Below are 12894 nucleotides of genomic sequence, written 5' to 3'. Positions count from 1 at the left end.
AGGCTCCAGGAAGGCCCCGAAGGCCCACTGTGTGCATCTCAGCCTCACTCGGCCTCAGTGAGGTCACACTGCGAGCCTGAGAATTTGAGGGGCGTTCTCTGCCCCTAGAGCCAGTTCTCAGACGTTTACCAGCACAGCTCGGGGCAGGAGCCGTGGCTAATGGCAGCAGGGGTGGGAAAAGCTGAGCTGAAGTTCAGAGCTGGGATAAAGCCAACAGGAATCCCTCTCCTTTGTCAAGTTTATTTTATTAAAATATACAGGACTGAATATTAGTGGATGCTGAGAACAGGAACCACCCTCCCAGGCCGTGGCCGAGGGAGACGCTTCTGCCATGCAGACATGCGGCCGGTCTGGTCCCAGCGCAGGAGGCAGACCCCTCCCAGTTGGGCTGTGCAGCCAGTCTGGCCCTGAGGTCCACGTGGGCAGGGGTGTGGTGCGGACGCTCTCCTGAGGCCTTGGTCTTAGCAGAGTGACACCAGCTGGGAGGGCTGGGCAGGGGGAGAGGGGAGGGAGAAGATCTCTGAGCCAGGAAAAGCTGATGCCCTCCGGGAGGCAGAGGCCCCCAGTCAGCCTGGAGTCTGGAGCCAGGTGTCCGTGCAGCTCCGCGGGGGAGGCCACGCGGGGGAGGCCACGCTGTGCCTGAATGCCGAGGGGCCTCCACCACACTGCCTATCCTCTGAGGGCCCTGCTCACCCTGGGGCTAGCCTCCTGGGGCACTTGGGGACTCCCCGGGCCAGCCCTGAGTGGAGCTGGGCTGGCTGCGATGGAATGTATTATGTGGGAATGTTCCTGGAGGGGCCGTGCGGCCTCCGACCAGGTTCTTTCTCGGTGAGGCCCGGGCAGGTGCGAGCAGCATCTCTCTCCTCCAGGGGTTTCTGCTGACCACCCAGCCCCAGGCTCCTCAGCCCTCACCGTTGGCTCCAGCTTTCGGCTGGCATTCTCCATCCCCAGATGGAGGGGACAGCCAAGCAGAGTCCCCAGGGTTTGTGCTTTTGAATGTTGGTCAGCCGGGCTGGGCTTTGGGGCCCTGCTGATCTCAGGCACAGAGCAGAACCCCCAGGCCTCTTCCCTAGGGCCACCGTATTGGGGCTACTGGGCCCAAGCCTCAGCCAGCAGGAGGCCTGGGCTCTGAGAAGCAGTGTGCTGGGCTCCCACCAGGGCTGTGTCTGAGCTGCTAGGGAATGCTTGTGCTTTTTGTGCAAGGCTGGGGCAAGCCTGGGCAGAGGGACGGCGACACTGCTTCAGGAGAGGGGGCTCAGCCAAGCCGCTGGGCCACAGGAGGGGCACTGCAGGAAGAGGAGGGACGTGCTCCTTCCCAGGCCCCTCTGAGCTCTGCCCCGGGCTCCCTGGCTGCCAGTCCCTGAACCACGTGCCTCCTCCCGGGACCTAAGAGGACCTTGGAGGGAACAGTCTGTGCTGGAGGGTATGTACAGCCCCACCCACTGCATTCCCACTGAACCAGGACTAGGACAAGGAAAGGCTCATCCCACCCTGTGGAGCTGGCAGAGTGCCCTCGGATTCTCCACCATGACCAGTCCCCAAGCTTGAAATCCCCCGCCTTCCTGCCATGGAGGGAGAATGGGGCCCAGTGGCCCCTCACCACCCAGGCTTGCCCCACAGTGGGTGGCCTGGTACCCAGCTCTTCCAGGTTAGTGGAGTGGTAGGGGGTCCCGGGACCCCCAGGGAAGCATTTCCGGAAAGCTGCAGGCTCGGCCTCCATCACCCCCTCTCCCCTGCCCCCCAGCTGGTCCCTCTGGGGTCCTGAGGTAAAGGGCTTTCTAGAAGCGTAGGTAGTGGGTAGGGAGCGGCTGTGGGGAGGAGGCCAGGGGAGCCCGGAGCCGGCCCACTGCGTGGCAAGAAAGCAGAGTGGAAAACAGGACGAGGTGGGCTCGCCGGAGATTGGACCCTCCCCTGCAGGGGCACTTGAGCCCCTTCCTGGTGACACCCAGCGGCTGGTGGCCTGCAGACCTGCTCTGTCAGCTGCTCACCCAGAGGCAGCCTCGCCTCGCTGGCCTGGGGGGAGCTGGTTGGGGCTCCTGGACTCGGCTCCCAGCCAGACTCAGCCCCTCCCTGACCTCTGTCCCCCTCTGCCAGCCCAGATGAATGGCTGTATCTGGGTGTGTGTGTGTGTGTGTGTAGCAATCTGTTCACTTTTTGCAAATCTATTTTTTAAAAGTTTCTCGGAGGCTGTTCCTGGCAGGATGGAGGTTTCCTGGGGGTGGAGGTGGCCACGGCCTTGCACTCCTCCACACGTGTCCTAGATGACATTCTCAAACAGCTGCATGGAGCTCATGATGTTCTCGTCCTGCGTGGAGAGAGGAAGGGAGGCTGGTCAGGTGTCGGGTGGGCTCCAAATCCGACCCCCTTGAGCAGATTCCCGCCAGGGACTTGGAGCCTGCGTCAACTTCCTGCCTATCTATCTCATTGGGTGGAGGGGAGCTGGGGGACAGGGAGGTGAAGTAGCTGGTCCGAGGTCCCCGGCTGGTGAGGCACAGCCTGTCTTCAACCCCACTCCTGACTGCAAGCCCATCTGGGACAAGCTGATGAAGGGGACCCTGGCTGGCCTCCAGCAGAGGCGAGGGCTAACCAGGACTGCTCTGGGAGTGGGACAGTCGAGGCACTGGAGGCCCAGCGTCCTGCCCCGGGGTGCTCTCTGGAAGGGCCAGCAGCAACACTGCAGAGGCTCTGGTGCCTCCCCACAGTGACCCTCTCCCTCCGGCTGGCCCCATGTCTGCCCCTAACTTGAGGCTCTCCAGGGGCAGGGCTGAGGGAGGATGTGGTGGGAGTCGGGGGATGCTGTGGGCTGCAGGGGTGGGTGGGGAGGAGGAGACTCAGACAAGAGGGCAAGTGGAGCTTGGGGCTGCCCAGGAGGTGGCGAGGGGCCAAGGACAGCTGCCACGTCCTGGCTGGCAGGGGTGGGACTGGGGTGAGGGAAGGGGTGGGCGCTGCCAACCACCCGCCTCTGTAGCAGAGCCTGTAGAGAACTGTGGCCCGGCCTCCTGTGCTGCCTACCTTCTGACAGGTCTCTAGGAACTCTTCAATGGTCACCACCCCATCCTGGTTCCGGTCCATTTTCTGCAACCCAAGCCACGCCCAAGGTGAGTCTGTGCCCCAGCAGAGACAGCCCTGCCCCTGGCCTCAGGACGCAGAAGTCACATGTGGGTAGACGGGCAGGTGGGCTCCCTCCACTCCGACTTGTCCCCTGTGACTCCTCTGGATCCAGGCCACATAATGCACCCTTCATAGCTACCTCCCAACCGACGGCTGAGGCTGCAAGCATCTTCCCACTGCTCCCCTAGGCCACTTCCCTGAGCCTTCTGGGCTTGGGTTTCCCAGAATCTGTCCCCCGGCTCATCTGACTGCCTCACCTCCCTGAGAGGCAGCCAGGGCAGAGGGAGCAACTGAGTCACAGGATGGCCCATGTCCAGTGGCCCCAGCAAGCACGAGGCAAAGCCTGCGGCCCCTGTGGCCCCCATGCATACACCTGAAGGCCCCCAACCCGCTCCTCTCCCAGGGCATCTTCCTGGAGAAGCCATAGAACTCTCAGGCGGCATGGAGCTCTGGCCCGGGGTCAGCTGCCTCGGGATCCCAGCCCTGGGCCCCAGATGAGGTCCACAGGGCAGAGCGGTGGTGTCGTTCGCTTCTCAGGGGTTCTGACAACCAGCCAGATGGGAGGGTCAAGTTTAACCTCCTCATGAGGAGTGGGGAGGCTTGGAGGGGCAAGCCACTTGCCCGGGGGAGGGGGCCCAAAAGCGAGAGCCCCTTCTCTTCCAGGTTCCACTCCCTAGGCGGGGCTGGCGCGCGCTCACCTGGAAGAACCTCTCCACGTGCTCTGCCGGCGTGTCCTCCCGCAGGATGGGGTAGGTGTGGCGGCCCATCATGTCATAGATGGACTTCATGATGGCCAGCATCTCCTGGAGGGGGAGGTTGGCATGAGCCTGCTGCAAGGCTGGGGTGGCTGTGAGGGCCCAAAGGGAGCAGGCGGCATCCAAGAGTGCAGGGCACCTCCAGGCCAGTGAGTGCGAGGGGCCAGACGAGCTGCAGAGAGGAGCCTTCCTGCTTCCGGGGCACCCAGAGCGAGCTTCTGACTCTAGGTGAAGCTCATCTCCCAGAGAAGTGGGAGATGGATTATGTGCTTATCTCCAAAATTTGACACTGTAGCAGAAAAAGTGCTTGGATCAAATGAAACCTGTCTGTGGGCCCGTGTGGGAGGGCTCCCATCTCCACCCGTGCCTTAAGGGACCACACTGCCCCCTTCACTTGGTGGGGGCCAAGGCCAGGACCTCTGGCTTCTCCACTGAAGTCTTCCCCAGGCCTTCCGTGTAAGACAGGATGACTGGAACACTTGCTGAGCTGGACCGAGATGTGTGGTGCAGGGTACGTGAGCCCACCCTCCACACCTGGGTGTCCAGGACCGAGGGCCCAGGAGAGGAGGAGAGCCCACTGGCTGCTGTCCCAGGGGCCAGTCTCTGGATGGAGAGCGGGAGAAGACAGGTGGGCAGCAGAGGCAGGGAGAGGAAGAGCAGTGACGGGTAGAGCAGCAGGAGAGGAGGAGGGGACAGCCCCTGCCCCCAGCCCCCCACTACCTCTTTGGTGATGTAGCCATCCTTGTTAATGTCATAGAGATTAAAGGCCCACTTGAGCTTCTCGTGGACTGTGCCCCGCAGCAGGATGGAGAGGCCGACCACAAAGTCCTATGGGGAAAGAGAGGACGGGGCGTGACAATCCAATCACTGCCCAGGTTCTAGTTCCAGTTGCTGTGTGGCTTCCACTGAAATTCACGTCTCCACAGGCGCAGAGCCTCCCGAAGGGACAGACAGCGTCCATTCAGGTCAGCACAGGATGAGTGTGTGCCCGCGTGTGAGCGCATGCATGGGTGTGCACCTGTGTGAGGGTGTGAACCTGTGTGTATGCACCTGTGTGTGTGCACTGGGTGTGTGAACCTGTGTGTGTGCACCTGTGTGTGTGAACCTGTGTGTATGCACCTGTGTGTGTGCACTGGGTGTGTGAACCTCGGTGAGTGTGTGAACCTGGGTGTGTGCACCTGTGTGAGGGTATGCAACTGTGTGACGGTGTGACCCTGGGTGAGTGTGTGCACCTGTGCAAGGGTATGCACCTGGGTGAGTGTGTGAACCTGGGTGTGTGCACCTGTGCAAGGGTATGAACCTGGGTGAGTGTGTGAACCTGTGTGTGTGAACCTGGGTGAGTGTGTGCATCTGTGTGTGCACCTGGGTGTGTGTACCTGTCTGTGTGTGCACCTGGGTGAGTGTACCTGTGTGTGCACCTGGGTGAGTGCACACGCATGTGTCTGCATGTGTGTCAGGAGTGGCATGGTAGCTGATACTGATGTCAGATAAAGACATTCAAATATATATGGTGTCCTAGACCATTTAATGCCGTGCTGCCTCGGGAGACGCCTGGGGGTGCTCTGTTAATAAAGGAGGTGCTCTGTGTTGAGTCTACCAAGCATCTGCATGGCAAAGGTGCTTGAAAACTTCTAGCTGAAAAAGCTAGAGGAATGACGTCAGCTTTTTGTTTGTGGTTTGTTTTAGAGACAAAGTCTCAGACGGTCACCAGGCTGCAATGCTGTGGTGCCATCACGGCTCACTGCAGTCCCCAACTTCCAGCCTCAAGCGGTCCTCCACCTCAGCCTCCTGAGTAGCTGGGACCACTTGGAGTAATCCATGCCTGGCTGATTTATTTTATACTGACAGAGAAGGTCTCACTATGTTGTCCAGGCTGTTCTCTAACTCCTGGCCCCAAGTAATCCTCCTACCTTGGCCTTCAAAAGTGCTGGGATTTAATCCCAGGGCCTCCTTGCCCAACCCTGGTGCTCAACTCTTGAGTCATGACATACTGTGTGTGGCCATTGCCTTTAGCATGTGACACGTTATTACTAATGTGACAAAATATGACAGTTCAAATGGTTTCCACGGGACAACTTCAACTGTTTTGTTACAGCAGTTGGTAGAAAGCAGGTTTTCCCCCTACCTCTTGGAAGGTTTAAAGGTGAAACCCTCCCTGCACCCTGGGGTCCTCCCAGGCTACTCGGAAAGAAAGGGGTGAGAAAAGGGCTGTACCAGCGAAGTGGGATGGAGGACGGTCAGAGTGCAAGGGACAGGGCCATGCACCGAGGCCCTGAGGCCCCTCAAGTGTTAGATTTTTGGGATTGGAGGAAGGTCTGTATCATGACAGAGAGAGACAGAGGAAAGCGATTTGGAAGAACAAAAATTATCCCAGGAGAAAAAACTCGACAACAACTATTAGGTTCAGAGATTAGAAATCTTGCATCGCTAAAATAAGAATAGGATGTCATACAAAAGGGGTAACTGGAAAAAAGGAAGAGCTCTTTGAAATTAAAAATAAGAAAGGAAAATGACAGACTTAGAAGAAATGTTGGGAGAGCACATGGAATCTTCCAGGAAGTGGAATGAGAAGGCAAACAGCTGGAACATAGGGGAGAAAGAGGATAATGAGAGGTGCACTCCAGAGGGGCCGATGCTGGGCCACAGGCAGTTCAGGAAGAATGGGAGAAAACGGAGGCAAGTGGGTCGGAGCAATCAGGAAACATGATTTCCCAGACTGGAGGCAGAGATCTCCAGCATCCACCAAGTCTTGGCACAATGCGTGAAAACATCCTGCCGTTTAGTTGCAGGCATAGATCATAGTGAAATTTTAGCACATTGGGTGCAAAGAGAAGATCCTATAAACTTTCTGAGAGAAAAGCAAAGTCAAACAGAAAAAGCAAAATCAGGTTCCATCCACGGGACAGTGTCGGCAGCAGCGCCTTGAGGCAGGAGGCCCAGGGAAGGATGCCACCCCTGCTCTGAAGGAGAACAGCACCCCTGGGAGGGCTGGTCCCTACAGTGGATCAAGCAAGAGTAAGAACAGAATAAAGACACTCCCAGGTGCTCAAAGGCTCCAAAGTTACAGCTCACATCCTCCTTTATAGGAAGCGGCTGGGCGGTGAGCCCCTGAACACACAGAGAGTAAAGCAAGAGAAAGGAAGATCAGGGATCCCAGAACCAGGAGACCCACCCAGCAGGAAGCCAGCAGAGTGGGGAGGAAGCCCCAGAGGGCACCAGGCCCCAGTGAGGGTGCAGCCGTGGGAGGCTGGTGGGGGGCTCCTCTGGCAGACCCCAGGAGGAAGGGGCAGGGAAAGGACCTTGAGTCCTCCCTGAGGCTCCTCCATGCTAACCGGGTGCCTTCTGTGTGCTGTGGGGTTGGTATTTCCAATCTGAACACAAGATTTGAAAACACGGTCTGCTTCTATGTGCAGAGCCCTCGGCGTGTGGCTCAGAGTGGAGGGGTCCTGTGGTCACAGGGCAGGCGGGAAGCGTCAGTGTGCCCAGCGGGCTCGCGGCATAAAAATAACCCGCGCAAGTTATCGACGAGTTATTATTACCCCGTGCGGCCGGGGCCTTCTGGCCCCATGTGCTTCTCTGTGCTTTCCTGTTAGCTGCCCTTGGCCTGGAAGCCAAGTTGTCGGGATATCGATCAAGCCAGCTCTCAGCAAGGCTTTCCTCCCCAAAGCGGTTTCAGCTTTTCGCCTGTAGCTATTTTTAGCGTCCTGGGCTCCGCAGATGGGGCCTCTCTCCAATGATCCCTCGTGGTGGGGCCGGGGAGGAGCCCGGGCCGGGCCCCACAGGGAAGCTGTTTGGGTGGGGGACAGGCTTCTTCCGCCAGTGGGTAACACCAGGCTTCACTCTCAGTGCCCAGCTGGGATGAGCCCTCCCAGCTGCTCCGGCTGGGAAGTTTTCTAGATATTTCTGGCCTATTTTCTGGGTAACAAGGAGTAAATTCTGAAAATGCAGGTCGCACATCCCACCATCAGCAAACCAGGCCTCTGGGTTAAACCCTGATCCCTTTGAAAATGCAAATTCCTGCTGGGTCACTACCACCCGTGTGTGCCTCGGGGGCTCCCTTGACTAGGCAGAGCTGGCTACAAATCCTCAAATGGAAGAAAAGGCTGAGAACGTGGTACCGGCCCAGCAAAGTCAAACACCCCAGAGCTCACTGGCCCAGGGCCAGCCACTTCCACTCGTTCCCAGGGTGACTCACAAGATCCTTCCCACCCAGGACCACGGCTCTGTCGACAGCCCTGAGAGTGACGCCAGGGCAGGGATTCAGCCAGGCAGCCACAGGGGCAGGACAGGTGGGAGGAATCCGCGGGGACCTACCTCAAAGTGGATGGCCCCGTTCCCGTCGGCATCAAAGGCGTTGAAGAGGAAGTGTGCATAGGTGGTGGCATCTGGGGAGGGCAAGGAAGAGGCTGGGGTGTGTCGGGGCTGCCTGGTGACTCATCCCCCACCCCAGGCAACCCCAGCTGGGGGTGCTAACTGTGTCCTGGTTTGGAGTCCCTGTTTTCCATGGGACAGGGGCAGTACCAAGCCTCCAGGATGCAAGGGGCAGCAGGAGGGTCCCCTCCCTCCACACTCGGGACACAGCAGGGCTGCCCTGCCTCGGACTCACCTCCCTGAGGGAAGAACTGCGCGTAAATGAGTTTGAAGGTGTCTTCGTCCACCAGGCCCGTGGGACACTCCTGCAGCAGGAAGGCACCCCCTCAGCCCTCAGCCACCCCCAGCTCCAAGCCTGACTCCGCATGGTGCCTGGCTGGCCTCTCTCCACCCCCTTGGAGGCTGCCCGTGGCACTGCTGAGACCTCCTGGCCTGGGTTGTGGAAAGCCTAGGCAGGGGTGGGGTGAGAGGGAGCGGGGTGAATAGGAAGGGGTGACTGCTCCCCATACCTTATCTCTTCCTCTGTACCAGCAGCAGAGACACGGAGGGAGGAGCGTGGCAGCCTCAGTGACACCCATTCCGGGGCCTGCCCCCGCCAGACAGCTTCCCACAACACAGAAGCCGCTTAAAGGCCCCTGGGATATTTACTGTGGCACGGAGAAGTTTCCAGGTCTCCCTGGGCCCGGGTCTCCAAGGCCTCTCCCCGGGGAATGGGGAACACTCACATTCTTAAAGCCCCTGTAGAGAGACTGCAACTCCTTCTTGGTGAACTTGGTCTGGGCCTGCAGCTGGTCCAGCCCCTCCGGCTGGTGGCGCACCGCAGACAGCTCCAGCTCACCGTCGCTGCTGTCTGGAGTGGGACACAGATGAGAGAGGGTAAGGCTTGTAGCCCTGCTCCTCCATCATGCTCTGGTGTGAGGGCATGGGCCAAAATAGTGGGTGGAAGAACTCTCCGTACATGACTGCCATGTACAGTCACACAGGCTGTGCACTGCATACACAGAGGGGGTGTGACTGAGTGGCCCACGCAAGAGCTATGCCTCTGCTTTCCTGCCCCCAACAGGGCAGGCCTCCCCATCGCAGCCCCTGCAGTGTGCCCCCCTGTCAGCTGCACAGTGGGACAAGGTGGGAGCTGCTCTTGTCCTAAAAGGTGCTGAACGAGGAGATACAGGAGGGGGAAAGACAGCAAGACAGGCATGAGGGATCCCTGAACTTCAAGATCCAATTCCTAGACTACTTCCTCCATGTGGCCCTCCCTGACTTCCCCCAGGAATGCAGAGGGTGCCTCCTTGGCCCTCAAAGCCTAAGGCGACGCTGTTCAGCTGCAGTTGGCAGAGGAGTGTTGTTCACACCTGGGTAGGAGGCTAGACCTCCAGGGCTGTGGGGGCAGGGATCAGACCTGTCCTTTAAAATCAATACACAAGGCCGGGTGTGGCGGCTCACGCCTGTAATCCCAGCACTTTGGGAGGCTGAGGCCAGCAGATCACGAGGTCAGGAGATCGAGACCATCCTGGCTAACACGGTGAAACCCCAAAATACAAAAAAATTAGCCGATTGCGGTAGTGGGTGCCTGTAGTCCCAGCTACTCGGGAGGCTGAGGCAGGAGAATGGCGTGAACCCGAGAGGCGGAGCTTGCAGTGAGCCGAGGTCGCACCACCGCACTCCAGCCTGGGCGACAGAGCGAGACTCCGTCTCAAAAACACACACACACACACACACAAACTTGTTAACTAACCATGGCTACATCTTGGGGGGAGGTGCGATTTCAGGTGATTTTTACTTTTTTATTTATGATTTTAAAAAACATTTTCCTAATTTCTTTTGGTGTGACATGCATCACTTTTACAATGCAAAATAAAGCTAGAGCTGAAACAGCACTGAGTGCCCACACCTTGCTGAGCAGCACCCTCTCATAATTAGAGATGGCCACCTTCCCACGGACCCAGGACGCACGGGCCCTGCCGCCCTGTCGCCCTGTCTCCCCTGGGCCACACAGAATGGTGGTGATCCATAATTACCTGCATGGCTGGTGCTGGCTGCTGCCTCTCCCACTGCACAGTTAGCTCTTCAGGGGCAGCTGTCCTGCACCGCTCATCCTGTGCCCGTGGTGGCTGGCATGGTGCCGGGCACTGGTCCTGTGCTGAGCTTGCTCCATACCCAGGCCTCTCCTGAGAGCGTGGCAGGAAAGACAGCCTGCACTGCCCACTCTTACTAACCACAAGAGCATCCTGAAAGCTGCTGGGCAATCAGGCTGTTTCCTTGGTCGACACATGCTCCCAGTCTCCAAGACAACTATTTCATACCATCCTTCCCCTTAGTTTCCAGCATCTCCTCTTCCATCCTTACCCTCATGTTGCTTCCCACTTCACTGAGAAGACAGAAGCCACGGAGGAAAACTTCCCCAAGCCCTCACCCCACACCTACCCACCTGCCTGCACCTGGCGCAGACATCTGCACCCCTGCCTGCTCCATGGCTGAACTGTGCCTGCTCCCAGCAAAGGCAAACCTGCCTCTTGTGCAGTGGGTCCTGACCCCTCTCACCTACTCAGGCAAGTGGTGCCAGCAAGTCTCCCACTCTTTCCTCATCATCTTGTCCTCTCTTCTGGATCATTCCCATCACCATATAGACATATGGTAGAATCTGGAATCCGTAGTCATATTAAGTAAAGGCAAACCCTGTAAACCAGCATCCCATGCCAGGCAAGCATCCCACATAGACCCTTCCCCTGCCCAGGGGCCTGCACAAGGATGCTCGCAGCAACAGCATTTTTGGTGGGAGAGTTGGAGGTAACTCGGGTTTACGGCAGGCAGGATGAGTAGGCGAAATACGGAGGCTGCACACTGGGAAGAACTGTGCCGTGGAGCAGACAGACATACACACGGCAGCATGGATGGATGGATGGACAGTAAGAATCCTTTGATTAAGAGGCAGACTTTTCAGACTAGAAAAGCAAGATCCAACTAGATGCTGTTTACAAGAGGGATACTCCTAATACAAAGATAGATTAAAGCAGGGTGTATGGCTCACGCCTGTAATCCCAGCACTTTGGGAGGCAGAGGCGGGCGCATCACCTGAGGTCAGGCGTTCCAGACCAGCCTGGCCAACATGGTGAAACCCCATCTCTACTGAAAATACAAAAATGAGCGGGGTGTGGTGGCAGGCACCTGTCATCCCAGCTACTCGGGAGGCTGAAGCAGGAGAATCACTTCAACCCAGAAGGCGAAGATTGCAGTGAGCCGAGACTGCACCATTACGTGGGTGACAGAGTGAGACTCCATCTCAAAAAACAAAACAAACAAAAAATTAAAATAAAAGACTGGAAAAACATTAAGAAAGCTGGATGTTTTATAATGATACAAGGATTAATTCATCAAGAAGGCAGAATAATCTAAAATAGACATCACCTAGTAACAGCTTTAAAATACCTGAAGCAAAAAATTCAGAACTAAAGAGAGAAACAAGTAAGTCACAATCATAACTGCAAGATTTTGGCATCCTTTTCCAGTAAATGGTATGACAAGTGACAATATAAAAGGTTTGAAAAACACCATCAACCAATTTGACCTAATTAATATTTATAGAACACTGTATAATTGTAGACGCACGTTCTTTTCAAAAGCATATCCTGTGGTTACCAAGATATATCAGATGCTGGAACACAGACTCTCACTACAATGGTATCAACTTAAAATTCAGAACAAGATACTTAGGAAATCTCAAGTATTTGGAAATAAACAATACGTTTCTAATTAGCTCATAGGTCAGAGAATAAACTGCAAGGTGATCACACTTTGAGATATTTTGAATTGAATGATTAAAAAAACAGAGCAGGCCGGGCGCGGTGGCTCAAGCCTGTAATCCCAGCACTTTGGGAGGCCAAGGTGGGCGGATCACGAGGTCAGGAGATCGAGACCATCCTGGCTAACACGGTGAAACCCCGTCTCTACTAAAAAAAAATACAAAAAATGAGCCGGGCGAGGTGGCAGGCGCCTGTAGTCCCAGCTACTCGGGAGGCTGAGGCAGAAGAATGGCGTGAACCCGGGAGGCGGAGCTTGCAGTGAGCCGAGATCGCACCACTGCACTCTAGCCTGGGCGACAGAGCGAGACTCTGTCTCAAAAAAAAAAAAAAAACAGAGCACATCAAAATTTGCTGGATGCAGGTAAAGCTGGGCTAAGAGGGAAATTTATTGCTTTCAATTCCTTTATTAGAAAAGAAGACAGGTGTAAAAGCAATGACATAAGCTTCAAGAGTCAGAATCTAAAAAATGCGGAGCAAATTAAATTCAAAGTAAATAGAAGAAAGAGCATAATAAAAATAAAAGTGGAAATCAATGACAGGCCGGGTGCAGTGGCTCATGCCTGTAATCCCAGCACTTTGGGAGGCCGAGGCAGGTGGATCACTTGAGGTCAGGAGTTCAAGACCAGCCTGGCCAACATGGCAAAACCCTGTCTCTACTAAAAATACAAAAAAAAAAAAAAAAAATTAGCCGGGTGTGGTGGTGCACGCCTGTAATCCTAGCTACTCAGGAGGCTGGGGCATGAGAATCACTTGAGCCCAGGATGTTGGAGGTTGCAGTGAGCTGAGATCGCACCACTGCACCCCAGCCTGGGCAGCAGAGCAAAACTTGGTCTCAAAAAAAAAAAAAAAAAAAAAAA

General features: G+C 56.4%; 1 protein-coding gene across 2 annotated transcripts in view; it reads right to left on the bottom strand.

The window, feature by feature from the left end:
• Positions 1–220: 220 nt before the first annotated feature.
• LOC108520936 (calsenilin) overlaps positions 221–12894 on the bottom strand; it is a 79440-nt gene continuing 66766 nt past the window's right edge. For both annotated transcript variants that reach the window (XM_017860522.1, XM_017860521.1), the window contains exons 2-8: positions 8963–9087; positions 8473–8542; positions 8181–8251; positions 4587–4694; positions 3810–3914; positions 3013–3075; positions 221–2305 (exon numbers count right to left, since the gene is read on the bottom strand). In XM_017860522.1, coding sequence (XP_017716011.1) covers positions 2258–2305; positions 3013–3075; positions 3810–3914; positions 4587–4694; positions 8181–8251; positions 8473–8542; positions 8963–9087 — 590 coding nt within the window. In that variant the 3' untranslated portion in view covers positions 221–2257. The remainder of the gene's footprint in view (positions 2306–3012; positions 3076–3809; positions 3915–4586; positions 4695–8180; positions 8252–8472; positions 8543–8962; positions 9088–12894) is intronic.

The sequence above is a fragment of the Rhinopithecus bieti genome, unplaced genomic scaffold (assembly GCF_001698545.2).
Source record: "Rhinopithecus bieti isolate Rb0 unplaced genomic scaffold, ASM169854v2 scaffold_54331, whole genome shotgun sequence".
NCBI classification, from domain to species: domain Eukaryota; kingdom Metazoa; phylum Chordata; class Mammalia; order Primates; family Cercopithecidae; genus Rhinopithecus; species Rhinopithecus bieti.
This window is presented reverse-complemented; position numbering and strand designations above follow the sequence as displayed.